Source organism: Chelonoidis abingdonii, chromosome 6, assembly GCF_003597395.2.
Source record: "Chelonoidis abingdonii isolate Lonesome George chromosome 6, CheloAbing_2.0, whole genome shotgun sequence".
NCBI lineage: Eukaryota > Metazoa > Chordata > Testudines > Testudinidae > Chelonoidis > Chelonoidis abingdonii.
In genome coordinates, this window is record NC_133774.1 from 25217818 (window position 1) to 25244653 (window position 26836).

Genomic DNA, 26836 nt, shown 5'->3' on the forward strand with positions numbered 1-26836 from the left:
TGGTTGGTGAACGTACAGGTGTTGGAGGCAGCTGGTGGTGGTAAGAACCTGGATGCAGGGGAAAAGGGTTTTGAGCTGACACTGGGGCACAAGGGAAAGAGCTTTGGGATGGGGGTGGGGGGTGGGCAGGCGCAGTAGTGCTCTGCCTGCATGGCTACAAGCAGCTGGATAGAGTCCGCTTGGCGTGCCAGGGTGCTTATCAGCTATTATGTGCTTTTCTTTCTGTCCACTGCATTTTTCTGGCGGATCCTGCTTTCCCTTTCCCTCTAGTCCTGCACTTTTTGATTCTCTGTGACAGAGTGCTTCATAACTGCTTGCAGCATGTCTTCTTTGCTTTTTCGCAGCTTCTTCCGGAGGTTTTGTAGTCTTTGAGATGTTGATAACATGGGCAGCTGAGATCTCAAGGTTGCTTCTGTAAAGGCAAAAAATGCAACACTTAACAGAGGCAGCATTGTTTATACCAGACAAGTTATTCCCACACAGTTAAGGAGTGTAACAGTCTTCACAATAGAATAATTTTCCCATCCCAAAGAGAGTGCACATAACCCACGGGAGCCCCGAAATGGTGAGTAAGGGGGACTGATTGCTTCAGGGCTCTACTGTCCTCGGGGTTTCTGTGCATTGGGAAAAGTAAACAGCTGCAGGGGGCACCTACACTGAACACTATCCCAACATTTCCACAGGAGTTGATCCTGGAAGGTATCTCTCTGCTGTGGGTCACCTGGGAAGTGCGGGAGGGTCTTCTACAGCAATGCGGATTCTGCTCTGGCCCCTATGCAGCTTGCCTGTGTGCAGCAATGGTCCCCCGACCCCTCACAGCACAGTGGCGCGGATGCATTAGCCTGACTGGGACAAGGACCACAGTGACTCTCCCAATAAACTTGCGCAAGTGCATTGCCCACGCTCTGGCTGAAACTTTTGAAGAGATTACCGATGCCGATTACCGCAATGTGATAGACCACATCAATGTGTTATTCCGCATCTAGGCATGCATGCATGCAGCCCTCACCTTCTCCTCTGTCGAAAAAATTTCCATCATGAAGAAAAAGCCGCTTACCAGGAACCTGGCTCCTCTGTTTGTTGCCTCTCACCAAGTACTGGCTGCTGGACTGGCACCTTCCTCTCGGCGGGAGAAGAGCTCCTGGCTGCGTGCCTCCATGGGACTCCGGGGTGTCTCCCCTACCCCAGTACCTCACTCTCGCTTTTCGCTCCCTCCTCCTCCCTCCGCTCTGAAGTGTCCATCATGGTCATCGGATTGGTGGTGGGGTCACCCCCAAGTATCGTGTCCAGCTTTTTGTAAGAACGGCAGGTCGTAGGGGCAGCGCTGGAGCAGCAGTTTCCCTCGCGGGCTTTGCAATAGGCACTCTGCAGCTCCTTCACTTTAATCCTGCACTGCAGCGTGTCCCGGTCATGGCTCCTTTCCAGCATAACCCTTGATATTGGCCCATAGGTATCATAATTCCTACGGCTGGAGCGCAGCTGGGACTGCACAGCTTCCTCCCCCCAAACACTGATGAGGTCCAGCAACTCGCCATTGCTCCATGCTGGGGCTCGTTTGCCACGTGGAGCCATGGTCACCTGGAAAGATTCACTGATTGCACTCCACACTTGGCTGAGCAAACAGGAAGGGGATTTTTAAAATTCCCGGGGCATTTAAAGGGCAGGTCACCTGAGGCCAAGGCAGATGAGTGGCTGAACAGGCATACTGGGATGCCTCCGAATACCTCTGGAGGCCAATAACAGCACTTTTGGTGGCCACACTGGCGGAGCAGCTCTGTATCAGCAGTACTATAGTCGTTATTCCCCAGGCCCAGGTGGAGTAAAACCAGCGTTGTAGCCAGGGAGATACAGAGCAGTATGTGCCTTGCAAGTGTGGATGGTGAGTGAGTTGCAGCGCTGTAAAGCCACCTCTCACCCATTCTCTCCCACTCTGCCATATATTCCCATGCACACTTCCTGGGAAACACACACTCCCACTCCCCTAGTGGCACCTAGCAAATGGTTGGGGGCCAGAAGAAAGCAGGCTGCTGTGTGGGAGGTGTTGGGATAACCAGTGGGAAGGACAGCAGCCGCTGGGGATGTAGTCAGGAGCCTGACTGAAAAGTAGCAGCTGGGGCCAGAGAGGCAAGAGGACGGGAGAACCACACAGGTAGGGTAGAGCATGGGGAGCCCCTGGTTTGGAAGCTTCTTGGAGGAAGGGAGAGCTTCAGGGGCCCTGAAGGGAAGGAATCACTGATGGCAAGGAGCTGATGTCATTGTCCAGAGAAGGCACCACAGCACAGTCTAGAGGACATGGAAGGGGAAGCCTGTTCATAAAGGGGGCAAGAGGGCTGAGTTGCACAGGGTTGTATTGCCCTACGGAAGCTTTTCTGTTATGCTTCCAGATGAAGGGTGCACATGGTGACTGCTACTCCAGTGCGCCACAGCAGAGCCTATTCCAAAGCAGCAGCAGCAGCAGGTCTTTAATTAGTATACTTTCAATGAGCAGCCGTACAGCCAAAGCAGAGCACTGGTGTGTTTGCCGCAGATCTCTGTGCTTTGTTCTAAATAGTAAAATGGGAATAGATGTCCTTGAAAGTTCCAGGAAGCATGAGTAAAATCATTATTTTATCTCTTTCAGCCAAATGCACATCAAAAGGCAGAAGGGCTTTCCCCGCCCCCGCTACCCTAGTTCGAAAATGAGGCCCTGCGGGCATTCATCTGTCCTTTACAAAACTCTCAGTCAGCTGTTCTAGCAGTTACTGACCCCCAACAGCACTGTCACAGCATAGGCAAGTGCTTAAAACAATCCCACGAGAAGATGACTTTTGGGGTACGTGAGCAGATGTGTGCGTCTCTTACCTGTCCCATGAAGTCAGTGAAGAAGAGCATGTTGGAAAGGAAAGCTGTCCACCCGACGAGGTGGCTGACGCACAGACAGCGATAGTGGGAAGGCATACTTAAAAGTGCCTTCAGAAGGCATTTAACGGTCATCCGTGTCTGAACCTGGAAGGAAGCAATTAACAACAAACAACAGTGTTGCTGCTTTGAAAACTAACAAAACAGCTGCCAGCGGGTCAGCAAGATCTCAGCTTTTTTCAGTTCTGGGCCTTTTCTGTTTGTGTCACTAGGAAGAGTCACTGCAATCTTGACAGTCCCTTTGTTAGGTTCAGTAACTACATATTTGTACCTTTCTTTTCTATTCAGTAAGAGCAGAACTAGTGCATTAGTTAGCTGGCATTTAATTCAAGTCAATGGATAGACGCACAATGACTTTGATGGGAGCTGGATCAACTCAATACAGTGTAGATTTTCTTGATATTAATATTACTATTTATTTCCAAATTTTCTGTCAAACTGTTTTTCAGCAGAAGATTGGGTTTTTGACTAAATGGAATTTTTCATAAAGTGTCAGAATTCAATTGTTTCATGGAAAAAATGAATAGCAGAAAATGAAATGTTTAATCTGAAAAATCAAAATATTTCTATTGTGAAATGCTATAGTGGTGCCTCATGGGAGTCGTAGTTCAGGTGCCTCATGTGGGCTGGTCTTCCCACCCAGACTTCAGCTCCCATCACACATTGCTGCCACATTGCCTTTATATACTACCTCACTATGAGGTGACACCATGGTACCTCATGGGACATGCAGTATAGCCAGGGAGGTTGGCATATAGAAAACAATGAGAGCACAGGGTCTCTGAATTACAGCACTCATGAGGCACCATAGTGGCAGTTTGAAATTTAAATATTTTGTGTTTGGCCAAAATATTTTCCCCAAAACTCAAAATATTTCATGGGGGGGAAAAATATTTTTCTGAACAGCTCTATTTATTTGTATTACAGTGGCACCTAGGGGCCCCAGTTGAGATCAGGGATCTAAGCACTGTACAAGTGCACAATGAGAACAAGTCCCTGCCCTGAAGAGCCTACAACATAAGGCCGGATTGCGTTAGTCTTATTTGTGTTGAGTAGTGCCTTACATCACAAATAATCCCATTGAAATCAATAGAACTACCCAAGGAGTAAGATACTACTCAGCATAGATGTCACAATTTAGCTCCAAATAGACAAGAGGTGACAAATGGTGGGAGAAAGAAATACTATCATCCCCATTTGACAGATGGAGAATGACTGGCCCAAGCTCACACACAGTTTGTGGCAAAGCTTGAATTGACCCCAGATCTCCTGAGTCCCAGTCCAATGCCGTAACTACAAGACCAGTTACAAAGTGGTTTTCTTACAGTCTACATACAAGAACTGTTTTATGTGAATTGAAATAGACTTTATATTATTAGGCACTAGTACCATGGCTTATTCGTTTGCACAGTGCAGAGCACAGTATTGGTGGGCATTAAATAAAATCCCCCAGAAATTTACCAAACAGCCTGAGGTTAGGCAATTAGGTTTGGCTAAAATAATCTTTCCCTCACTTGTGTTTCTCATGAAATCTTTGTAGCTAATTAAAAAACTTACGTGGGCCAAAATCTGCCCTTTCATGTGAACGAGTAGGCGAGGAGGCAGGCAAGTGAGATTTCTTGGGGAGGAGACATATTCCCCTCTCCCCCACCTTTTGCAGAAGGGTCAGCAAAGCTGGATAACATTGTAAAATACAGTGACTGCAGTAGTCTGTGAAAAGTGGTAGAGTGAAACACTAAATAAACTGCACGGGGGTATCTACAAGAGAGAAGTTCTCTGAGCAGTCTGTGCAAAGCAAAAAGGACAGAAGCCTGGGCACCCCCATCACATGCACCTAAATGTGACCTGTTTTGCAAAAGCACCAAGCACCCAGCAGTTCTCAAAGAAATCAATTTGAAATTAATGGGATTATCACGGGGATAAGTGCTACTCAATATGGCTAAGGATTACAGAATCAGGCCCTAAACAGTCTGACAACATGTTGGAGGACAAGCATTTAGTCCAGATGTCTATTCATATTATAGCAACTCAATCACAAAAAAGAACCAGGAGTTTAGTCAAAGGATTCATAATACATACTGAAAATCTATGATTGCTTTTAAGGTATCTAATCTTGGAATAACACATTGGCATTAATTAGATTAGCTAATTCACTGGTAGCCCTTAAAAAGCACAATCATACCTTTTTGCAAAAATTGTGTTAACAGAACCATTTCTCTTTTAGTGAAAGGTTTTTCTAAAGCAATTTGCAAGTGCTTTTTTAGTTCATATAATATTTCTGATTTTGTAAACGTAGGGGGTTTTTTTTAGTGTCGTTCAAAGGTTGGTGTTGAATTCTCAGATTTTCACAGAAGCTTTCAACAGCATCAATTTATACTTGATACAGGACAGAAATCAGTTTAAGAGGGAACTACAAAAATAATCCAAGCCTGTCTCACTGAAGGCAGACCAGCCTGGCTTCAGGTTGATACCTCTTGCCGAGACAATAAATACGCAAGAGCGTAATCCTTAGACTAGGACAAATATGAGTTGAAGGGGTGCTTGTCTGGAAATAAAATATAAAAGGCAGACAGAACAATAGGAACCTAAGTGATTTAGCAGTCGTAGTAAATGAATGTGGAAAACATTCAGTGGCTATGGCATGAGACAGACAAAAGATGTGTCTCCAGAGAAGCACTGGAGTGGTACTCACATTTGTGGCAAGGCAAGGGTGTCTGGACTGATACTGCTAAGCCAGGCACATCAAAGAAACATGAGATGCATAAGAATGCTACAAGTCAGGTGGAGGAAAAGAAGATGACACTGAGAGACACAAGACCCTCAATACCAGCATCGAGGTCTCTGGCAAGTTGCTCAACCAAAAGGTTAGAGAGGAAGCTAGTGGAATAGCAAGAAAAGACAGGTTGGGTTTTCTGAAGTATCATGTGTGATTGATTCAATGGCATTAGCTTGTTCAGTGAGAGGATAGTTGTATTATGCCACCTGCTTATCATGTTCTTATGTGACCTGCTTTCTCTGTTCTTAATAAATCTCTCTTTCTGAGAATTTCTGTGGCCAAAGGGAGTGGTGGGTGTTTGGCACCTCGAACAATCCGAGGAAGGGCACTCCTGGTGAGCAATGATGGTGAAGGATGTTGGCTGCTGCAGCTGGTCTGAGGGGATGGCAGGGGGAAATTGTAATGTATAAGTTCCATAATTCTGACAAATTGTTGTTTGTCCCTCTCTCTTTGTCTTCCCTCTAAGCAGGGTCTATCATCCATTCGATGTTTGTACAGTTCCTAGCACAATGGGGCCTCTAGCAGAATACAGACACACACCTAAAATCAGGGCACTTTTATCTAGGAACCTATATGAGGATTTAGGTGCCTAACTTTAAGCACCCATATCTGAACATTTTGGCCACAGGATTTAGTTAGTTTCCAAAGATTTAAATCAGAGACACTTGCACATAAGGGAAGCAAAACAAGCAGCTCACTAGCTCATTTCTCGTGGTTAGGAACCAAACACATAGATTAGCATTTTATTTTCCTAGGATACCACAACAATGCAATGAGGATTCTGAACACTTCTAGTCAACGTAACAGCAAAAACAAAAGGCTGCCTATTTCACTTGGCAAGCATTATGCTAGAGACACAATGTTCCCATGTTTTTCAGAGAGAATCACCTCAGCAATTTTCCAAGTTGCCTTGGTCGAAAAAAAATGCCTCAATGGAACGTACAAAATGCATGTGCCAGTTTACAATGCTTCACCCGCTCCCACCTGGGGAACACTGGAGAAGTTATAGATATAAAGCCCTTAAGTAACAAAACACAGCAGCCAGTCGTTTACCACTGACTCACAGTTGGCGTATCTGATTAAGAAGCAATTAAAACAAAATCAGCATTGCCAGGATTTACTTTTCCAAGATCTGAACACCATACTTACTTAGAGCAGTGAACACTGATATTTTGCCTTTGGAGCTTACTTGTGTATGTGCCATTGACTTCAACGGGAGCTGTTCATATGTATCGGAGGGCAGCTGGGTTTCTCGTTCTTTCTACACAATATGGTGTTAAAGCTCATTACAAAGTGGTATGCTCCTAACCCCATCTGGGGAAATATTGGGAAACAGTGCCTAAGAAACTTGCCTGAGCTTATATAATGAATCCATGGAAGAGTCTAGAATAGAAAACCCAGGTTTCCTGCTCCTCGGTTGTCTTCTCTAAGCACTAAACAATGCTGCCTGTCCTGTAGTTTTCACTAGTCTGGCTGATGATGACAAACTGAAGAAGAGTAATTATCCCTAGAAGAAAGTTACTGCTTCCATGTTACTTTTCTAGAGAACTTGAGGGTCTAGCTGATCATATCACTTGCAATTGCATCATAGGCTCCAGGACTGGAGCTATGACCTTCCCCAAATGGAATGTTACAGGCTACAAAACAATTACCTGTGTCTGTGGTGTTTCGGTGGATTTCCCCAACTCAGATAAAGTCCTTTTTTCAGCATATTTTGGTTTTAAATAACCATTGTTGACGCTCTCGATGGAACCATACTTGGAGGATCCATCCACTTTCAGCAAGAGCTTAGTTTCTGTATTGTCATCTTTGAGAGGGGCTTCGGGAATGCTGCACAAGTGTACAGTAAGACAGATTAGGAAAACCAAAGCCGCAATGATGAACATCACCTGGAATTCCGATCCCAAAAATCTTCCTAGTACAGAATTCCCCCAATCCATAGCACCTGTTAGGTAACCCAGGGCACCACCCAGACCTGGAGAGAGAAAGAAAGAAAACTCCATTGGCATTTATTGAAAAACAAAACAAAAACCCAAGCTCCAGTAAGTTACTGAAGAATTATTATTAAGATGTCACAATATCTATGAGGAAATTCCCAGCAACACAAAAAATTAGAGATTTTAGTGAATCCCTGTGTGACTGGGTATATAAACCCCTCATGGGACAGCAAAGGATTCAAGAGCAGTTCTGGGCTTAGGAGGCCCCACTCCTCCATCAGTGCTGAGCAGATTTAAAGGGGAGCCAGCTAACTCAGTTGGGGACAGACAGGGCAGGGGAAGGACAAGCTCTGGAGGATGACGCAGCCAGACCCAGACCGGGAGGAGGAGTGTCAGGGAGCAGTAGATTTTATGGGCTGGAGACACATGGGCAACCCAGGAGGTAGGACATGAAGTTTTCCAGGACAACTGCAGCCTGCTGCAGGGAGGGGGAGCTAGGAAGTGACCTAGGAAGGCACCCCAGAGTGAGAGGCACAGGACAGGCCTTGCAGGACCCTGGATTAGAACCTGATGGAGCAGGAGGATCCAGGTTCCCCTACTTTCCCCAGCGTAACTGCTAGGTGGGGTGACCACCAGAGACTACAACCACAAGGCAGGGTGACTACCAGAGACTGCAACCACAAGGCCATGGGCTTTGGATCTATTCACACCTTGGCATAGATAGTTATCAAGTCATGACATGAAACAGCTTCCTAAATTCTAGTTTGTCTGGATATAAAAATCCAAGGGCTTACACACTAAGCTTGTTGTTGTCTTAATAATGAAATGATTTAATTTAATGTTCATAAGAGATGCTGGATTGACAGCCCTGAGGTACAAAGTCCTCCCACAAGCAGTGCAGCATGGACTACAGTAGTGCAGGTTCCATCACCCCCACCCCAATGTTCTTCAAGCCTGATTTGGAGGGACCATTTCAAAAGGCTGAGGTGGGAGTTCATCCCCTATGGTCCACTCAGTCCCTGGTCTCTAGACTGAAAGTGCCATGATCTGAGTTAAATCTAATACTACCACAATGAGCATTGTATCCATCGCATTCCTAAACGGTGAGTTAGCTGCAGAAGTGTGAGGATACGTTTTTAATAATAATTGTTGCTCCAGAAGCTGCCTCCTTCCACTGCATTTTGCTACCACACAGGCAGTCACACCACACAGCCACCAAAGGGGAAAACAAAAACCACCCATTAAAATAAAGGTTGTATTGGCAGCTGCTGTGGCACGCAGGCACTTAGATCTACCTGTGCATTTAGTCTCCCTTTCAGTTTTTGATTTGTATTGAAATAAATAAGATGACATAATTGGGATAGCAGCTGGGTTTGAAACCGAGATCTTCAGAGCTAAAATCAAGAACCGCCTCTTCTGGAGCTAATGTGGTAACACTAACAGAGATGGACACATTGAGTGAAATCCTGGCCCTGCTCAAGTCAGTGTGAGGTTTGCCACTGACTTCAGTAAGGCCAGAATTTTACCGGTGGAAGAACAACAAGAAATTAAACCAACTTCAAGCAATGGAGATTATGTTAAGCACTGAAGGTGCTAGGTTCAAACCCACAAGCAGATAAATTACATTTTCACTTCTCTAAGGACCTTCCTTCTGGGAATTTCAATGCATTTGCAAACATCAATGAATTTAGCTTTAATCCCTTAGTAAGGTAGGTACACGTGGAGAAATTGAGGCACAGGCATGTCACCCAGGAACATGTGACAGTGCCAGGAACAGAATGCCTGCCTCCTGAGCCCCAGTTCCGTTCCCTAACCTCCAACTTACCCTTCCTCCATGGTTGTAAAAAACAAGCCCTCCACTGCCTATGGAGTTCAAGTTCTTGCATTATTTGTCTTCAGTTATTCTCAGGATGGGGTCCTGAGATGTCCTGGAAGCCAAATTTAGGCTGCTAGGGAAGAGACTGAAATTCAAGACCTCTATGGTGGCATTCTCAGAAATGCTCCCAGTTCCACACGCAGGGCCAGGTAGGCAGGCAGAGCTTCAGAGTCTCAATGCGTGGATGAGACGATGGTGCGGAGAGGAGGGGTTTATGTTCATTAGGAACTGGGGAAACTTTTGGGATGGGGGAGCCTATACAGGAGAGATAGGCTCCACCTAAGCCAAAGTGGAACCAGACTGCTGGCACTAAACATTAAAAAGGTTGTAGAGCAGTTTTTAAACTAGGAGACGGGCGAAAGCTGACTGCTGCAGAGGAGCATGTGGATTGGACACAGACTTCTCTTAGGGGAGAGTCTGATGATAGAGAATCTCCAGGTTCTAGTCAGGAACAGAGGATGGAAGAGAATAATGTGAGGGCCAGATCAGATGATAAACAGTCACATAAAAAAGAATCTGGCACATTAGAAAAGGGCAGACAAATAAACAGGGACAAGTTTTTAAAGTGCTTGTACACAAATGCTAGAAGTCTAAATAATACGATGGGTGAATTAGAGTGCCTTGTGATAAAGGAGGATATTGATATAATAGACATCACAGAAACCTAGTGGACTGAGAGCAATCAATGGGACACAATCATTCCAGGGTAAAAAATATATCGGAAGGACAGAACAGGTCGTGCAGGGGGAGGAATGGCACTATATGTGAAGGAAAATGTAGATTCAAATGAAGTAAAAATCTTAAGCGAATCCACATGTTCCATAGAATCGCTATGGATAGAAATTTCATGCTCTAATAAAAATATAACATTAGGGATCTATTATCGACCACCTGACCAGGACAGTAATAGTGAAATACTAAAGGAATTAGAGAGGGCTATCAAATTAAGAACTTAATCAATAGTGAGGATCATATATTCGCCATATTGATGGGAACGTTTCACGTCAGGTACGAATGAGATAAAATTTCTCATACTTTAAATGACTGCTTCATGAAGCAGCTGGTGAGGAACTTCACAAGGGAGAGGCAACTCGCAGATTATCTCTGATGGAGCGCAGGGAGCATGTCAGGTATATAGCAGTATTACCGCTTGAAATAGTGAGCCACCAACAACAGCGTCAAACTTCTGTGGGGGGGAAGAACACCTCACCAGCCACACTGTGTGACATTTATATTCAAAAGGGGAACTATACAAAAAATAGGGGGTTTAGTAAACAAAGTTAATAAGGTACGTGACTAAAGTGAAATCACCGCCAAGTTCATGGTCGCTTTTTAAGACACATAAAGAGGCCAACGTCAAATGTATACACCAAATTAAGAAACAGAAAAGAACTAAAAAGAGTCACCGTGCTTAACAACATGTAAAAGAAGCGAATGAGAATAAAAAGTACTTCCTTGTAAAAAAGTGGAAGTCACAATCCTAGGTGAGGCAAACGAAAGGACACAAACGCTGACAGTTTAAGTCTGGCAGAGTGTAATAGAAAAAGCCAAAGGGGTTTGAACAGCTAGCCAAAGAACTCCAAAGTGAAAAAAAATGTTTTTTAAGGTACAGTCACGATAGCAGGACAGCCTGCTACACCTGTAGGCGCGCCTGGGACTGATTGAGATACAAAAGGAGCGCTTAAAAGACATAAGTCATTGCGAGGAAACTAAATGGATTTCTTTGCATTCAGTCTTCGAGCGGTAGGATGTTCAGGAGATTCAAACCTACACCTTTGAGTCCATACCTTGTAGTGACACTGTGACACAGATGAAGGTGCACTAGAGGAGGTTTTGGAATTAATTGATAACATTAAACAATCACCCGGGACCAGTGGCATTGCACCGAAGAGGTTGAAAGAACTCAAAATGTGAGTTGCGGAGACCATAACAAGGTGTGTACCTGTCATTAGAATCGGCTTCATACCCAATGCTGAAGTACTAATTGGTACGCCATGATTTAAATGGGCTCTGAGGTCATCCCGGTCAATTACAGACCGGTGATCTAATGTCATTACGGCAAAATTGTCGAAAAACTTACGAATAAAATTGGTCAGATCACCATAGAACAAACACAAGTGTTGAGGCAGTGTCAACATGTGGTCCTGTAAAGGGAGATCGGTCTTAATCTTAGAGTTCCTTGAGGGTGTCAAAAAAATGTGGACAGGGGATCCAGGTGGACATAGTGTACTTAGATCTTCCGAGAAAGCCTTGCAAGGCTCGCCTCACTCAAAGGCCTATTGAAGAATTAAGCTCTCATAGGATAAAGGGAAGGTCTTTCTGGACTGAAGAACTTGGCTAAAAGCCAGGGAACAAAGGGTAGAATAATGGTAAATTTCAGAATGGAGGGGGTATACTAGTGGTGTTCCTGGGGCAGTCATAGGACCAATTCTGATTCATACTTACTCCTAAATAGTACTGGAGGAAGGGTAACCAGTAAGGGGCAAAGTTCTGCCCGATTGATATAAACTACTCAAGATAGTAATAGACCAAAGCAGAGTTGTGAAGAACGTCAAGATCCAATCAGGATTACACGCATTTTAGCTGCCCCTTACTATAATATTGATCTCGCGGCCATTGTATGTTCGAAATGGCAAATGAAAATTTCATGTTGGATAAATGTAAAGTACATGCACGTGAAAAAAAACCCACTATAACAGTATATATGGGGGCTATTAGCTACAACAAGATCAGAAAAGAATCTGGCGCATCGGATAGTTCTCTGACGATGTCCACGCAGGTGCGCGAGAGGGCAGGTCAAAAGAAACAGAGAGTATAGGATCATTAACAAAGGGATAGAGAATAAGAGGAGAATCTTCTTATGCCTTATATAACTCCTCGGTACGCCTTTCGAATACTTGTGTACAGAGTGTTCTTTCACTCAAACAAGCTATTCTGACATAGAAAAGGTTCAAGAAAGCATCTAAAGGATTGGGTTTGAGGAGGGTCCCATACGAAGAAAGATTCAAAGCAGGTTAGCCTCTTCAGCTTGAAAGAGAGGGCTAAAGGGGCATATTGAAGAGTATATAAAATCATGGGTGCATGTAGTAGGAAAGCGGATGGAAAAAGATTATTATAACTATACAGAAAGAACTAGGGTACCAATTGAAAAATAATAGGTAGCAGTTTAAAACATAAAAGAATGTTCTTCAACAGACCACGGTCACGATTGTGAACTCTTACTTGGAGGGTTGTGAAGCGGGACTATCACATTTGTAACAGGCAACTGATAAATTCATGGTGTGCTAAGTCCACAAAATGTGCATTGCAGCAAGGAGTTTAGGGTAAAAAATGGTGTCCCTAGCCTCTGTTCATCAGAGGATGGAGATGGATGGCAGGAGAAAGATCACTTGATCATTGCCTGTTAGCTTCACTCCCTCTGGGGCACCTGGCACTGGCCACTGTCAGTAGACAGATACTGGGCTAGATGGACCTTTGGTCTGACCCAGTATGGCCATTTTTATGTTCTTATGAGACTCTGCTAGTCCCTTTTCACATATATAAATGTCTTTGACTGCTAAATGCACTACATGATTTAAATTTAGTTCTTTCCACTTTGGAAACCCCACCGCCTTCCCTTCTAATGTATCTACACTGGATTCTTCATCAAGATCCAGTCAGAGGCTCCTTTGCCTGTATGAGAGTCCTACTGAGCTTATTGGGACTCCACATAGGAGGAGTCAGATCAAAGCAGATCCCAATGCAGGCTTAGGGCTTTCATATCTATTTGTATTGCTACCCTTTTTTAAATGGATTCAGACCTCATACAGGGCATGTAACTATGTGTCTAGAGATACAGTAATATTAGAGGAAAAAATGCTGGTCCAGAGATTATTCATACTAATCTTTGCCATATATACTGAGAGAGTATAAGATGTTTTCACTCCATACCCACAGAAAAGTGTGAAACAGCAGAGAAGTTTAATGTTCTCTGATGCCTATTCTGCTTTTTGATTCATTAATTAACACTCCTTCCTTTTTTTATTCAGCAATTCCATGCACAGTTAAAAGGAATCAACGTTAGGCAAATTGTGTTTCCTTTACTAAGAACAAATGACCATTTTGAGTTAACTAATTCCACCCCCACACTCCTGGATGGGAGAAGGGAGACTGTATTTAGACTTGTGATCATTCTTATACTATAATATCTCAACCTAATCATGATCGAGGAATTAGAGATCTGTCTGGCTCTAATACCAAAACTGACTCCTGTAGATCTCAATCCTGTGAATAATTCTGACTAACACGAGTTAGTACATGTTGTCAGGGTATAATTCCCCACTCTGAACCTTAGCGTCCAAAAGATGGGGTACCAGCATGAATTCCTCTAAGCTCGATTACCAAACTTCGAACCTGTATGTGCTGCCACCAACCAGGAATTCCAGTGCCTGGTACACTTCTGGTCCCCCCCAAAACCTTGCCGGGGACCACCAAGACCCACGACCTTTGGATCTTAACAAAGGAGAAGAAAACTCTTTCCCCCACCGTTGCCTCTCCCAGGCTTCCCCTCCCGGGTTACCCTGAAAGATCATTGTGATCTCAAATCCTTGAATCTTAAACAGAGAGAAAATGCACCTTCCCTCTCCTTCTCTCTCCCCTCCCAGAACTCTCCCTGAGAGAGACAGTAATCCTAACATAGAGAGAAATTAACTTCTCTCCCATTCCCTCCATCCCCCACAATTCCCTGGTGAAGTCCAGACCCCGTCCCTGGGGTCTACACCAGAATAAACAACAATCAGGTTCTTAAACAAGACTTTTAATTAAAGAGAGAAAAAAAACAGTACAAATGTATCTTCGTAAATTTTACATAGATGGAATAGGTACAGGGTCTTCAGCTATAGACAACCGGGAATACCCTCCCAGCCTAAGTATACACAGTAAAAACTTAAAATCCTTTCAGCAAATACAAATTTGAACTCCTCCGCACAAAATACACATTTACACCATAAAGAAAACAAACATACTAACTCGCCTATCTACCTAGTACTACACTATTTTGAACTGATAAGACGCCTGTATCGGAGAGATTGGAGAGAAACCTGGTTGCACATCTGGTCAGTCTCAGAACCCAGAGAGAACAACCACCAAAAACTAACAGCACATACATAAACTTCCCTCCCTCAAGATTTGAAAGTATCCTGACCCCTGATTGGTCCTCTGGTCAGGTGACAGCCAGGCTCACTGATTTTGTTAACTCTTTACAGGCAAAAGAGATACGAAGTACTTCTGTTTTATTAACTCTTACTTATTTGTTTATGACACATGTATATTAACTACTCTGGACCAGAGAGAGAAAAAACCACCAACATGCACTAACTCAGGAACCGTTACAATATTCCTACATGCTAGATACTGTAATATATGGGGTTTCTCCTGCTCTACTCAAGTTAGAAAAAATAATCTAGAGATTTCATCAAAAAAGAAAGAGCAGGTGTGCAAAGAAACTGTAAAATGAGAGTAAATTTTTAAATGTGTGTACTGTTATGTTAGTGTGTAATCCTTTGCAGAGTAGTGTGATGGGAGTGTATTTTCTTTTGAGGCTGCTAAAATCCCAAGTAGAATTTTATTTTCCTCTAGTTTTGTGTTAAACAATTTCAATTAAAAAAAACACGTTTTTCTGAGACAATACCTAGTAATGAGTGAGTCTCCATGAATCAGTTAATGTTTGTAGTGTGCTCTGAAGAGGAGAAGCTTCACAGAATGTAATTATTTGATTTATATTAGTACTGCCTACAGTTTAGATTTTTGTAAATCAAGCTTCCAGAAAAACCTAAGATCAGTAGGAATATTGTCTTGGGAAAAAATTCCTAAGGAAACTAGTTTTTAAACAGATAGACATTCTTTTGCAGGCCTCACATCCCAAACATATTAGCGCTGATACCAAAAAGTTAAAGGGAATATCAATAAAAAGTGAAAATGACTACAGTGATTTTCATTGTCCCAGAAGAGAAAAAGGCTAAAGATAAATAAATAGCATAAGCAGTGTAAAGTACTTTGAGAATGAAATCCTGTCTCCACTGAAGGCAACAGCAAAGCTACTGCTGATTTCAAGAGGATCAGGAGTTACTTCAAATTTTTAAAATTCTCTTATTTTTTAGTACTGTACCGTGTTATCAGTAGCACAGGTAAATACCTACATGGCACCTTTAACTTCAGTGGGGCTCTGCATGGGTGCAAGGATCCACATACATGGAGCAAGTTGCAGAAGCAGGAACTATACCTGCTCTCTTGCCTAGGGGAAATGAGGAGGAGTAAGGCGATACCACTACCAACAACAAAAGGTTACAGAACCAACAGGATGTGCACATGCCTGACCCCGTAACTTGATCTGCTGTTACCATTGTCCTACCTTTCCCTCCCTTGACTGATTATGACCCTTATTCATTGTGTTATGTTGACTTTAGACTGTGTGCCTTTCGGCACAAGGACTGCATCCTTGCTTGATCTGAGCCTAAAATACTTCTGGGCACATGAAATATCATGGATGATATTAATGATTATGCTGACAATGTCTTTTTGAGGAAAATGGTCCTTCCTCTTGTGCAGCATTGAATAAGATTAATATTTGGAGTCTGTTTCATTACAGATCAGCGTCACTCACAAATGAGACTTGCAGCTGCTCAACTCAGGTCCTTATTGGGTCATCATATGAAAAAACAACCTCAAAGAGGAAAGGATGCATTTAGTGTACATGCTACGGAGACTCACATCTTCATTTGCACATAACTAACACTTGTGCTCTTTGTCAAACAGTTTCTATCTAGGTATGCATAATGGATTAAATTAACTTAATTTGCAAAAAGCCCGAGTAATCAGGCTCTATGAGAATAAAATGTAGGTAGGCAGGAAAGTCCTGCAACTAGGGACCAGGGCTCCAGGCACAGGGTCTTTGCTAGTAGCCACTATTCCATCCTCAGGAATTGAACAACAATCATAGATGCCACAGACCATCTGGTCGGCTCGTATCATAGCCCTTCCATATTGGCCTAGCCAGGGCTAGCTGGAGACCCTTTTACTGCAGGCAACTTTCAGTGATCTCCTGTGTATCCTCAACATGGGACTTAAGGGAAACAGAGAGCCTTGTCCCGTCCTTCTGCAACATGAGTGAATTTCACTCAGTATATAAAAATGTAACAAACTGAACCAAAACCCTGGACCCAAACACCCCCAAAATTTGTGGAATTTGGAGTTGGTCTTAAAATGTATGGATCTACAGCACAGTGGTTTGTGCACTGGCCTGCTAAACCCAGGGTTGTGAGCTTAATCCTTGAGGGGAGTCTGGGGATTACTCCTGCTTTGAGCAGTAGTTGGACTAGATATTCTCCTGAGATCCCTTCCAAGCCTGATATTCTGTGATTCTAGTAACTTCATCCTGGCCAGTACATCTATATAACAAGTTGGCCTCAACCTGAATCTGAATACCACTGAAGTTTGGGTCCAATCTTTGCAGCTTAGGCATCTCTCCTTCTCTTTTTAATAAAGGAGTGTTATTCCTTTCAACAGTTGTTTTTTACTTCCCTCTTCTTTGGGCACTGAATCCAGATGATATTCACTCACTTTTGTCTTGGGGGGGATGGGAGGGGCGGCAATTAAAACAGGCTGCAAAACTCAATGTCTTTTTGAAAAGTGGGGAAGGAAGAATGTTGGGCAACTTTGTTCAATCACCCTTAACCGTAGGTAGGAATTTTTGCAAATGTCATTTTCAGTCTATGCCTGGAGCTTTCGGCAGCAGAATGCCTGCAGCTGTAGTCACAAGCTGACCTTTTCCAGAAAAAAAGCCCAGCAACAATCACTCGTGACTGAGGCATAGGATCAGATGATCAGTTCCTTCAAGAAGATTAGAAGTGCAGTGAGAGGAAAAAACTGCTCACTCCCCACCCCCAGAGATAGTGAGTGAGAGAAGGGGGCCTGCTTACCTGTGAGGAGAGCATGGTAATGAAGACCCTTCTCTTTATCCTGATGAGAGCAAACATCAAATAAATATGCTTTGATAGGACCATCAATAAAGTCAGCGGCAAAATCAAAGAGCACGACGCCCAGCATGGTTATGACTATAGCCCAGGTCCGCTGCTTGCCTCGCTCAGGGATCAAAGCTGCAAAAAGAAAAATAAACTCACTCTGACAACAGCCCCCTACTTTGCAGTAGTTTATAGACGAAATGCAACAGAGCGGTGACCCTGGCGGTGATACTTTATTTCTCCCTCAGTGCCTGCAAACAATGTCTTCATATGGGCACACACGTCTCACTTAACCCAGCTCAAGGGAAAGCTAGCAGCACCGCAGACATTGGTTTAGAGAAATGTACTCTTTTTCTGAATAACCCATTATAATAGTAAAGCTAGCTTTCCACCTGGGCTGCTAAACTTCAATAACTTACATCCTGAGCTGAAACGTAATGGTCTCTAGAATGTTATTCTTATGGAGTTTTGCTCAAGATTTCCAATGCAAAATAATCCCCAAGGAGTTATTCTTATCTATTACTCACAAGCACTACACATTCCTGAATTAAGCACATGCATGAATAATTACTTTCTTTGCTATGAACACCATCCCTGGTTAGAGGTTTTAGAGCAGGGAGGTGGGGTAGGGCAATACTTATTACTTCAGATACCAGATTTGAACCATACAAATAAAATCTACTGTCAAATTAAATGAGTCATGTGTTAGCTCTTTAAACCTGTCTGGGCCTGGACATTACTCAGATGAACTTTGAAGCAACTGCACCTACAATAAATTGTACTCGCACATACAGAGTACAGAACAATCTGGCAAATAACAGGCAGCATCAGGGTGGGATCTGGAAAAGATCACGTTGTTCCTCAGCTTTTTCAGTGAGACCAAGTAATGTGATGTCCCTGTTCTCACCTTTATTTATAGACAACCCCCCCCCCCCCTTTTCCTTCTGGTTCAAGAAGCAGGATGAGCTCTCCATGTGCAGCTCACTCACCTGAGACCATCATGTCCCCATTGAGGTACAAAGCCATACCCAGCAACATCAGAAAGCCCAGAGCCAGGATGTAAGGGCGCCGCTTGCCCCAGCCAGAGGTGCAGTGGTCACTGGCTGATCCCACCACAGGCTGCAGCACAAAGCCCAGGATAGGGCTGATGAGCCACACCAGGCTGTAGAGGCCCTTGGGCAGCCCCACACTGAGCAGCACCGGTGTGACAAAGGCAGCCTCCACAGCATAGCAGAACTCCCGGCCGAGCATGGCCATGCTGTGCATAATCAGCCTTCCTGAGGGCTTTTTGACAGGCTCCACTGATCCAAAGGGGTCTCCTCCTGTCAAGGATTCCAGCACAGATTTTTCCTTCCCTCTGCTGCTGTCCATGCCAGCAATGCCCAGCTCGGATGGTGGTGGAAGTCCCGCACTGAAATCCTGTTTCGTTAAAGTCATTGGACTAGCTAAGCCTGTTGCTGTAAGTGGCTCAGAGAAGGTTTGTTCTAGCTCTGGATGACAGGAAGACTGGCTCACATGCTGAGAGGGAAAGGTCTGGGGTGGAGGAGGAGCTCACATACTTTCCTGCCTCTGAGATCACAAATTAGGAAAGGAGGGGGTGGGGAAGTGTATATGAAGATTAGCAGAACTGAGCTTCTAGCTATCTGGAGAGCTCCCAACTATCCATGAGTGAAGGATTATCTTTCCGGGGAAAGAAGAGAAAATGGGTGCCCATGCCTCATGGGCTCGGGCATAGGATTGGCTTGAAAACAAAACTACTCTTACTGCTATATGGCAATTATGATACTAAGCACGTAGGCCCACATCCTTCCATTCAGCAAACAGCCTGAATACTGGGTTGTGTGCTCATTCTCCATGGTAGTGGGAAGCAAAAATGCTTTTCCCAGACTGCTGAATAGCTGTAAAGTCACTTCCGCTACTATGGGCCGAACATACCTCCTCCAGAGTTCCAGAGAAGAAAGATCCACAGAGCCATCTCCACTGTTCCTTTGACAGAGAACTGCTACAGAACAGAGCTCTGTGTCAGACAGGTATTGGGCATGTCCTGCACAGCCCTCCCCAAATCTTGCACTCCCCTGGCTTTAAATGATCCACACAGGTTCTGCTGCCTAGGTGACCTCAGCACCCACAGAGGAGGGGGAGGAGGGAGATTTGCTCCAGAAATCACCTTTCCTGGTATGATTTCAAAGGTCTTTACAAAGATAAATGAATTAACCCTCCCAATACACCAGTGCAGTGTTATCACTGGCTCATAACCTGAAGTGCCAGAGCTGGGAAACAGAACCCAGATCCCTTGATTTCAAGTTCTGTGCTTTAACCACAAGGCCTTGCTCTCTAAAGGAAAAGAAAAGTCATTTCTAAAGTTTCCTTACCTGTTACTGATCAGAGATTATACACTGAAGGGATATTCCACCATTCATGTTTGCTTACATTTTGCATTTAAATAAACCACTTTAGGGCGAAGACCATACTTTTTGTACCGAATACACAACTCTGTCAACTGGAAGAAAAAAAAATCACACTTCTATCTGAATATTTTGTACTTATTATTGTTACAAGATCACGAGAAGTGAAAGAGCTACCTGAGCTACCAAATACAGAATAAATTAATCGTAGAAATGTAGGACTGGAAGGGACCTCAAGAGATCATCAAGTTTAGCCCCCTGCACTGAGGCAGGACCAAATGAATCTGGACCAGTGATTCTCAAACTTTTGTACTGGTGACCCCTTTCACATAGCAAGCCTCTGAGTGCGACACCCCCCCCCTTATAAATTAAAAACACTTTATAATGTATTTAACACCATTATAAATGCTGAAGGCAAAGCAGGGTTTAGGGTGGAGGCTGACAGCTCACGACCCCAAGTTTGAGAACCCCTGATCTAGACCATGCATGACAAGTGTTTGTCCAACTTGTTCTTAAAAACCTCCAGTGATGGGGATTTCACAATCTCCCTGGAAAGCCTATTTCAGAGCTTAACTACTCCTAGTTGGAAACTTGTTGTTAGGAAAATTTTTCCTAATCTCTAACCTAAATTTCCTTTGCTGCAAATTAAGCACAACTGATCACCATCCTCTTTGTAAAAGCCTTTAACATATTTGAAGATTTATCAGATCCCTCCTCAGTCTTCTTCTCTCAAGTCTAAACGTGCCCCTTTTTAAATTTTTTTCTCATAGGTCAGGTTTTCTAAACCTTTGATCATTTTTATTCCTCTCCTCTGGACTCTAATTTCTTCAAATATTCCTGAAGTGTGGCACCCAGAACTGGACACCGTACGCCAGTTGAGGCCTCAACAGTGCCCAGTGGAGTGGGACAATTACATCCCAGGTCTTACATACAACATTCCCCTTAATACACCACAGAATCATATTAACCATTTTTGCAACTTCATCACGTTGTTGATTCATATTCAGTGTGATGCACTATAACCCGCAGACCCTTTTCAGCAGTACTTCCACCTAGCCAGTTACTCCCAATTTTTGTAGATATGCATTTAATTGTACCTCCCTAAGTGCAGTACTTTGCATTTGTCTTTACTGAATTTCATCTTGTAGATTTCAGACCAATTCTCCAATTTGTCAAAGTTGTTTTGAATTCTAATCCCATCCTCCGAAGTGCTTGCAAGCCCTCCCATCTTGGTGGCATCCACATATTGTATAAACATTTTCTCCACTCCATTATCTAAGTCATAAAGGAACTATTCACTAGTATCAGACCCAAGACTGACCACTCTGAGGCCCCTTAGATACCACCTCCTCATTTACCAGCAAACCACTGATAACTACTCTTTGAGTACAGTTTTGCAATAAGCTGTGCTCTCACTTTTAGAGTAATTAACTCTCTCATTTTCCCCCCAATTAAAACTCAGAATCCCACACCACTCAACTATAAAATAGGTCAGCACAGGTAACAAATAAATTGAACTGTGGGTCAGGAAAGACCTGGAATATTTTGTCAGTGCAGCTCTTTATAGATAGTTAAGGTCTCAATGTTTTGTTTCTACTCTCTGTCTGTCTGTAATAGTATGATCATAGAATCACAGAAGATTAGAGTTGGAAGAGAACTCAGGAGGTCATCCAGTCCAACCCCCTGCTCAAAGCAGGACCAATATCAACTAAATCATCCCAGCCAGGGCTTTGTCAAGCCGGGCCTTAAAAACTGCTAAGGATGGAGATTCCACCACCTCCCTGGGTAACCCATTCCAGTGCTTCACCACCCTCCTCGTGAAATAGTTTTTTCTAATATCCAACCAAGACCTCCCCCACTGCAACTTGAGACTACACTGCTCCTTGTTGCTACAATGGTGGGAAAGCATAAGCAATACAAAGCCTAGCAAATATCTGCCAAAAGATGTCCGGGGCTTATTTTTGCATCCATTTCGTGCAGAACTAAATCAAGGCAGACATTTTTGTTGATGCTAAGAAATCAAAGGTGAAGTTGCTTCAGAATCTCTCAATTTATTGAAAGAGAGTCTAAAGAAAAACTTTTTACATGAAAAAGTAATAGGTCTGAAGTGAAAACTGAAAGTTTCAGTAGAAATCTGTACTTGATATATCAACACTACTGATCAGGTTACATACCTGAATTAGGGATCTGTTCCAAAATCCAGTGAAGCCAATGAGAGTCTTTTCACTGACTCCAGTGAGTTTGGATCAGGCCCTAAATATACACCATAGATTGTTTCCCCGACTTGATCACAATTATAGTTCCCTGGCTTGACCAAAAGGATCTGAACCAGAGTAAATTATTATTTGACCATGGATATGGATTAGGACAATTTCAGACAAAAAATATCTTCCAAAATGTGTTTAAAATACAAGGATTCCTTAGGATTGTTATCATCCAGGGACCCAAAACATCTTTTGTCACGTATTTGTCTAATTTTTTGATCATAACCCTGTGTTCATAAAAGTTTTCCCAAGCCCATGCAGCCATTAAGTACCATAAGAAGAAAAATTTTTCACAGCAGTAATATTGACTACATTTTTATGACATGTCCTGTTCCAAGTATAAATAAAGAAAATGGTTACGGCAATAATTACTCAACAGATGCCACAGCCTTTTTTAAAAGTTAAAGCAACCAGACCACATGATGCACTGTCTGGCTTTAAAACAAACAAAGATTCAAAACTATTTGCATTCTAGCTGCTGAGGCATTAAAACAATGTATCTGCTCCAAGAATGCAAATGGTTTTGAATTGTGGTTTTTTGGTTAGCTTTTTAAAGTCAGATAATCAGTGCATCATGTGATCTAACTGCTTTTGGGAAAAAATGCATAGTTACCAATTTAAGAGAGGTTGTGGCATCTATGCAATAACTATTGTTGTAACTATTTGCTTTATTTATACTATACTTAGAATAAGACATGCCAGAACATTTCAAGTGTCAGGAAGTTTCAAATGGCCATTTTAACTTTGAAAGAGACTATGGTCTATATGCAGTAACTTATTGTTTATTACTGATATGGTTACACCTATTTTCCATTTTTTCAGAATAGGGGGAAAGGGTTACTTATTGGCAGACACTTTAATATATTAAATTTCAACCCAGGGCAATTTTTCCAGAAAAATTGAGACTCCAAATGTAACACAGTCAGGGACTATTAACAGTACGATAGAAAGATAGCCAGTATGATAGATAGTTGCTCTGCAATATACCACTATAAGCAGATCATGCCAAAATAATGGTATTTTAATGTATATTCTGGGAGGATAATGCAAATGAATTTTATATCAGTACTGTGAAAATATAGGCAAAAGAGCTCTCTCTCAAATTTATAAATGAACAACACAGCAACCTCTTTATGAAGTATAACAGTATTTTATAAAAATCATTGCCTTCAGCTAATTATAACATATATTAAAAACACAAGGAAACATTAGAAATTACGTAAACCATTATAACAAGCCAATACTGCATATCTTTTCAAAACAAACACCCCCAGGACAAAATTTCAAAGGTAACATTCTGTAGGCATTTTAATCCAATTAGGAATACAGTTTGTACATTTAGTTCTCAATTAATGCATTAATTTAACACCACACTCCACCACCCCTGGCCCTGAAAAAGTGGTGCTACATTAACATTTCCTCATGTAATTCCAACTTTAATGCATAAAATCTTATTGTGACAGTCTGAAACTTTTCTGATTTGCATAGCTAGATATTATAAATTTGCTTTTGGCTTATTAAATTCAATTACTTTTTCAGAGTGAAGTTTAGCAATCTCTTCCTTGGTAAAGCCAAATTCTAGAAGTATCTCTTCTGTGTGTTCTCCTATAAAAGGATCCCTTCTGGGAGATGGACTAGCTGGTGTCCTTGAAAGAAGAGGCGATGGTCTAGGACTTATCTCTTCCTGATCATTCTTAATAAAAGAACCACGCTCTTTGTTATGCTCGTGTAAGGCAACTTCATCCAAAGATAAAACAGGTGTCACACAGGCATCTGTGCCATCAAAGATCCTGCACCATTCTGCCTGTGTCTTCTTGGAAAATATAGCTGCAAACATTTTCTTCATTTCAGGCCAGTCAGAGAAACTCAGCTGACTGGGAAGCTTATCTAAATCTAGCCCCAGTCCTAAAAGGATAAAAACAAAGTTAGAATTAGATTGCACTTTAGGCACGCTAATACAAATAGAGTAAATGCTTTTTCTGCAGCCCATAGGTCACCCTGCTTCTCAAGCAGATTTATTGCAGGCATCCTGAGACAGCATAAGGGTCATAGCACATTTAGGCTTCACTTACAAGTGGTTTCAAAATGTATTACAGGGCACACAATTTGAAAAAGGAAAGGAAAAACAATCATGCCTGGTTCTTGCCATTATATTAAAGTGCATCAGATATAGACTCATGAAGACAGCACACACTGGGCACAGAGCTAAGAGCTCTATACTTTTGACTTTATAGCTCTGAAACAGAGGAAAAAATAATATAGAAAAGACAGGGATAGAGACCTTATCACCTAATAGACCGTCTCGATCTTTAGCTTCTATGATTCTATCATTTGTACTGTGACACCTTTAACAAAAGAGAAATAGAAACAACTTTTTTTAAAAATGAAACCTTATTGGAAAATGCAGCAAAAACGTGGAGATCCCCTATCACTTTACTTTGATGCAGTATCACTTTCCCCCATTTCTTTGCCTCCATTTTGCCTGCTAAGAGCTTGTCTACACCTGAAACACTACAGTGGCACTACTGCAGCAGTCCAGCAGATGGAAGAATTCTTCCACCAACCTAGCTTTGTCTATGAGCAGGGGGATGGGGAGAAGTCAATTTGACTAAACTGCTCCTGGTGTGGATTCTTCACACCTGTGAGTGATTTACCTGGGTCAATCTAACTTTTCAGTGTAGACATGGCTTAGTTTGCAAGCACTAGACACCATGTCTTCTTGCATGTCTGAAAAGCACCAGATTGCACCATACAAATAAGAAAATCACACAAATCACTATTTTTTGCCCATAATGTTTTCCTGCAGCTAATGTTATAGCAATGAATAGTCCCAAAGGCTGCTTATGAGTAGCAACCTCTTTTCTGTCCCCCGTTCCTGTTCGACTGAGCAGGGAGAACCTCACAACAAAGGACGGGCACCACCAAGCTTTGCTAAAAGCCTATTAAGCATGCTCATAAGGGACTTTTCAATCACTTATAACTACAGCTAGCCAAAAAAAAAGGGAATCCTTTTCTGCAACAAATTTTGATTTTTTTTATTTCATCCCAAATTTGTCAAAAACTACAATTTTTTTTCACAGAAAAGGATTCAAAGAAAAATTCTTTTTCAGAAGAAGCCACCCCCTAAGAAGGCTCATATGTCAATTTCACATGTGCCTGGGCTCTTTGACTCTCAAACCCCAGAACAAGAAGGCAGGAAGAGCACCCAGGCGCTCTGCCTCTCAGTCCCTGGAGCTAGCCTGCCAAAAAAAAAATTATGTCAATTTCACAGGCAGAACGTGAAATTGACAAGAGCCTTCCAGGCAGGCAGAGAGCAGTCATTTCAATTTTCCCCATGGAAACTGAAAATTTCAGCAACACTGCAAAAAAACTAGTTTTACTTCAGGACATATTCTAGTTAAAAAATTTCAACCAGACCTACATATAACCGTAATCCAACCACTCTACTCAAAACATGAAGATGTATGTACTCCCAGTATCAGAGGGGTAGCTGTGTTAGTCTGGACTTGTAAAAAGCAAGAGAGTCCTGTGGCACCTTAAAGATTAAAAGACGTATTGGAGCATGAGCTTTCATGGGTGAATATCCACTTCGCCAAACGCATGTAACGGAAATTTCCAGAGGCACGACTCCTGTACTCTCTATACTCAAGCTACTGCTACAATTACCACTGGAAAAGTGCTTTTTTGCAGGAACAAAGGCACAATTCAGTTAAATGATTATTCTATAGGATTTCCCTGCATAGGAAGGCATGAGCTAGGGTAGGATTTCAATGCTCAGTTTAACCCTTTGATGTATACCTCAAGAGATACCCTAGGAAGTTTACTTTAAAAGATATATAATAGCAAAATACCAATGAAGTATTTGAGACAAATTAACAAAAATAAGCAGGATTTGAAAAATTTGACACCTATTTGAAATTTGACACCTAGCTGACACCTATTAGCTAGGGATGTAATCTCATAGAGTGAGATGGAAAAAAACAAGGGGTGAGGAAGCCTCCTCAACCAAGCTTCAGGTGCAATACTCTGGTGAGAAGCCCAGTCCCCATTTACCACCACCTTAGGTTCCGAGTAAGGAGGGGACAATTAGGATTCTTACCAGGGTGCTGTTTCTGAAACATGGTTGGACCTCTATCTTTCACACCAGATCTAGGCTACTAAATGACTGATTAAATAAATATCCTTCCACTTTAGCTGCAGGAAGGGAGAAAGAGCTTTCTGTATCTTTGCCACAGCTTCCTGGCTGCTGCAAGGGTGAAAGAGCCTTTTTTACCCTACCCCTCTTGCGGCATCTCCTGGCTGCTGCAAGGCAGAGGGAATGGGAAAAGACAAAGTCTCCACCCTCCTGTCCCTCCACATTATTTTGGGATCTTCCTCCCCTGTGACTAATTCCAGTGCCTGCCTCCGCGGTGCCCCATAGCTTCCCCAGAAATATTAATGTTTTGCTGCTGCCCAAAAGGTTCTGAATAGCAGCTGTGAAAAGGAATAAAAATGAATAAAATCTTGTCAGTATCACTCTGCTGCTGCTTGGAAAACACACTGAAGCTGTGTATCTACAGACTCAGAAATATAGAAAAAGCCCAAATGAAAGGTGTAAGTTCCATATAACCACTGACTGAATTAATCATTGGGCTAATATCGCCTCTTCATAATACGCAAATCAATCCCAAAGAAAGATAAAAC

General features: G+C 42.6%; 2 protein-coding genes across 4 annotated transcripts in view; both read right to left on the bottom strand.

The window, feature by feature from the left end:
- Window positions 1-18972, bottom strand: part of SLC45A2 (solute carrier family 45 member 2) — a 52933-nt gene extending 33961 nt beyond the window's left edge. The window contains exons 1-4 of the mRNA XM_032763221.1: window positions 18474-18972; window positions 17443-17619; window positions 7327-7649; window positions 2842-2985 (exon numbers count right to left, since the gene is read on the bottom strand). Coding sequence (XP_032619112.1) covers window positions 2842-2985; window positions 7327-7649; window positions 17443-17619; window positions 18474-18921 — 1092 coding nt within the window. The 5' untranslated portion in view covers window positions 18922-18972. The remainder of the gene's footprint in view (window positions 1-2841; window positions 2986-7326; window positions 7650-17442; window positions 17620-18473) is intronic.
- A 2948-nt stretch (window positions 18973-21920) lies between these two features.
- The window catches only part of AMACR (alpha-methylacyl-CoA racemase), a 32783-nt gene continuing 27867 nt past the window's right edge, over window positions 21921-26836 (bottom strand). For all 3 annotated transcript variants that reach the window (XM_032763211.2, XM_032763212.2, XM_032763213.2), the window contains exon 5: window positions 21921-24058. In XM_032763211.2, coding sequence (XP_032619102.1) covers window positions 23649-24058 — 410 coding nt within the window. In that variant the 3' untranslated portion in view covers window positions 21921-23648. The remainder of the gene's footprint in view (window positions 24059-26836) is intronic.